The sequence below is a fragment of the Notolepis coatsorum genome, assembly GCF_963971535.1.
Source record: "Notolepis coatsorum genome assembly, chromosome: 16".
Taxonomy (NCBI): domain Eukaryota; kingdom Metazoa; phylum Chordata; class Actinopteri; order Aulopiformes; family Paralepididae; genus Notolepis; species Notolepis coatsorum.
In genome coordinates, this window is record NC_140180.1 from 14,205,090 (window position 1) to 14,208,346 (window position 3,257).

At 48.7% G+C, this 3,257-nt stretch overlaps 1 protein-coding gene across 1 annotated transcript; it reads right to left on the reverse strand.

Annotated features, from left to right (window-relative positions):
- Positions 1 to 935: 935 nt before the first annotated feature.
- LOC311242890 (spindlin-3-like) lies at positions 936 to 1,967 on the reverse strand (the record flags this gene model as incomplete). Its single annotated transcript, XM_084331954.1, has 1 exon — positions 936 to 1,967. The coding sequence occupies one exon, from the start codon at positions 1,965 to 1,967 to the stop codon at positions 936 to 938; it is 1,032 nt and encodes a 343-aa protein (XP_084188080.1).
- Between the last annotated feature and the right edge of the window lie 1,290 nt (positions 1,968 to 3,257).

Consider the following 3,257-nt stretch of genomic DNA (forward strand, 5'->3'; position numbering starts at 1 on the left):
TGGTCGTCTTCTTCATCCTCTGTTGGGCATGTCTCTCTGAACGGGCAGGCGAGAGAGAGCGTGTGAATTGTTCAGTGTTCGTTGTTGGAGAGAGAGAGCAAATTGTTCAGGCTTTGACACAGTGTTCATTATTGGAGAGAGAGAGCAAATTGTTCAGGCTTTGTTACAGTGTTCGTTATTGGAGGGAGAGAGCAAATTGTTCAGGCTTTGTTACAGTGTTCGTTATTGGAGGGAGAGAGCAAATTGTTCAGGCTTTGTTACAGTGTTCGTTATTGGAGGGAGAGAGCAAATTGTTCAGGCTTTGTTACAGTGTTCGTTATTGGAGGGAGAGAGCAAATTGTTCGCAGTGTTCGTGCTCGGAGAGCGAGGGAGAGAGAGAGTGAGAGAGAGGGGTGTGTGTTCTTGGGAAAAGGTCAGACGTTAGAGCAGCGTACGGTGTACACTCTAGATGGGGAAATGGGACGGGGTGTGTGTCAGTAGGTCTGTTTTCTCGTGCCTCACGCCTGGTAGGGACGAGCCGGTGGCGTGGTCGGAAAAAGGTTTAGCAGCCTCTGGGAGGGTCACTGGCTGTTGTAGTTCCGTTGCTGGCCCCTCTCTGCAGTGGTTAACATGGGCCCAGGAAGGGCTCTTAACAACCCCCACAGCCGTGTGGGTTGCGAGTAGAACCTGGAAGGGTACCACGAAGTCCTCTGGTTGGATAAGGTGGAGGGCGGAAAAGTCCTGTGTTAGAGGTACAGGATGTTGGTAATTCAACAAGCTGTCCCTTACTGCAGCCGGGCGTGTGTGTGTGTATTTTACTTCCCTGTGTTCAATGGAGCTCAGTCTCGGTGCGTCTGTCCCTCCATCCCTCGGGTCCCTCACTCCGGCTGGGCAAGCGAAATGTTCTGTAGTCCCCATGAGATCCATCGTCTTTGGCAGGCCACAGTCTTTGGTTATCAAATCTTTGTCTTCTGGGAGTCTCGCAGTCTTTTTCTTGTGGTTACTCTCAGTTGTGGTAGAGAGTTCTCCGTCTTTTCTTTTCCCTCCTGGATTGTTCTCTCTGCGTGTTTCGCGTGTGGAAGAGCGTTTTTTTTCCGGCCAGATAGGGTTCCCATCTGTGTCAGAAGGTCGTAGACGTGGATGTGGAAGTCGTCGTCGAACTTGATGTAGTACACGGTGGGCTTGGCGGGGACCTGGTAGATCACCAGGCCGGTCCTCTTCAGGCTCTTGTCCGTGATGTACTCCACCCGCTTTCCCACCAGGCTCTCCATCTCCTCGCCCGGCCTCCTGTCCGCCGGCAGCGGATGCCCGTTCTCTGACTCGGGCAGGACGCGGAGGTCTCCGTCCTTGTAGTCGTCCCAGAGCTGGTACATGAAGAGCACGCGGTCCTTCTCGTAGGTGATGTAATAACAGTGCGTCATGACGGGGGCGCGGGACAGGACCATGCCCCTCCACTCGTTCTTCTCCCCATCCTCTTTCTCGAAGAGGTGCTCCACGGCCCGCCCCACCAGCTCCTCCGCTCCGGGGGGCACCTTGATCTTATTGTTCGCGACCTTCTCCGCCAACACCTGCAGGTTGGACACGCGCTCGTCGTTGAACAGCTCGATGCCGTAGACGCAGTCGCGGCTGTCGTACTTGACCATGTAGAGGCAGCTGTTGACCATGGTGAGGCGCTCCAGGACCGTGCCCTTCCACTTGGTCACGTTGCCCTTCTCCCGCCACATGTGTCCGATCCTCAGGCCCACCATGTTGTCGGGGTCGGGGTCCGGGGTGGTGAGGGTCGACGACGACGCCGAGCTCTCACTCAGCTCCCCGCTGCTGCGCTTCCTGCACCGTTTATTTTCTGTGTCTCCTCTCGTGGTGGCTGAGTTGGAGACGGAGACGCAGGGATCTGTGGAGGTCATCGGAGTGGTCAGCAGGGGCACTTCAGGCAGGGCAGGATGTGAGGGTCGAGGTAGGAGAGGACAAACGCAGAGATCTGGCTCCATTCTGAAGGCAGGGAGAGAGAAAAGTGCAAGGATTGAATGTACTGTCGGCTGTTAGTTCATTCATTTATTTAGGATTGACAGGACACCCAGTGTCATGTCACATGATAGTCTAATTATTTCAATCCCAGTCTCTGTCCCAAAACAATGGTGTATATATTCTAGCTTTTTGTTGGCCTTTATAAAATCTCTTAATGATCCCCATTCATGTATTACAGTTCTTATGTCAAATCTGACATAATCACGTCTCCTCAATATCAAGCTCCTTGTCTGTGATGAAATACAATACAAGAAAATATTAAATCAAGGAACTAAAGTAGGTAGCCGTCTCGCTGCTTTAAATATGTGTATGTAATGAAATGAGACAGAAGACGCTGGAGGGAAGCTGATCAATCATACGACCTTGCTTCTTTGAATCTCCTTGTGTTTCTCTCTCATTTGTGTTGAAACCGGAGTGTTGCCGGTGTAGTTGGATTACTGTTCATCATTACAGTTTTTTAATTCGTTTCTATGTCTGTAACAGAGTTCAAAATCACTAGATCAAATTTTTCCGTTTGTCATCAATTTGTCACATTTTCCCTTTAATTTCATGGCCAGTGCTTCAATTTGATTTAGTGAGAAAGACCCGTTTGCCGGAAAAACACTCCGACCAATAAAAAATATGCATTACAGCATCAGTGCCATATTTCTTAATCATACTAGCGCGTGCAGGCCCGTTGGAAAGGGCTCAAGCAATTTTACCTGTTTTTCCTCCATTTATGCAAAAGCAGTCTTGAGTGTACACTTATTCTTAAACAAGTACGTCTACTCGAGTCTGTAATTTCGTTGAAATTACAGATTCAGAAAAAACTCTCGGCCTCTATCGAAGACAGCAACTTATCTGTTATATAAACCTCAGTAACTGTCTGATACCGACTTTTGCAATAGCAAACTGCAGTTTTGGTATTCCACAAAACTTTCTTCTATGTCAGTTTAATAGCAAAGCTATCGCTTTGAATAACAAAGCGACTCTTGTGGACTTTTCCACACTTGTTGCTTTCCACGCGTATGAGGTGTGAGGTAAGTGCTTTAGTGGCAAAAACGGTCCTTCCTCTGGCCTAGACTAAGGCGGTTGAAAGGTACAATATTATCGTGGAAGGGTTTAGGTTGTGCGGCAAGGTTTAAACGTTGATAAGATACATAGGTTACTAAGGTACATAATTGGAGATAATCTCTCCCCCAAAAAAATTGGGAAATATTTTATATATTTAGTGAAATCAGAATTTCAACAGCTCACGTTGTCGAGGTTCAAAG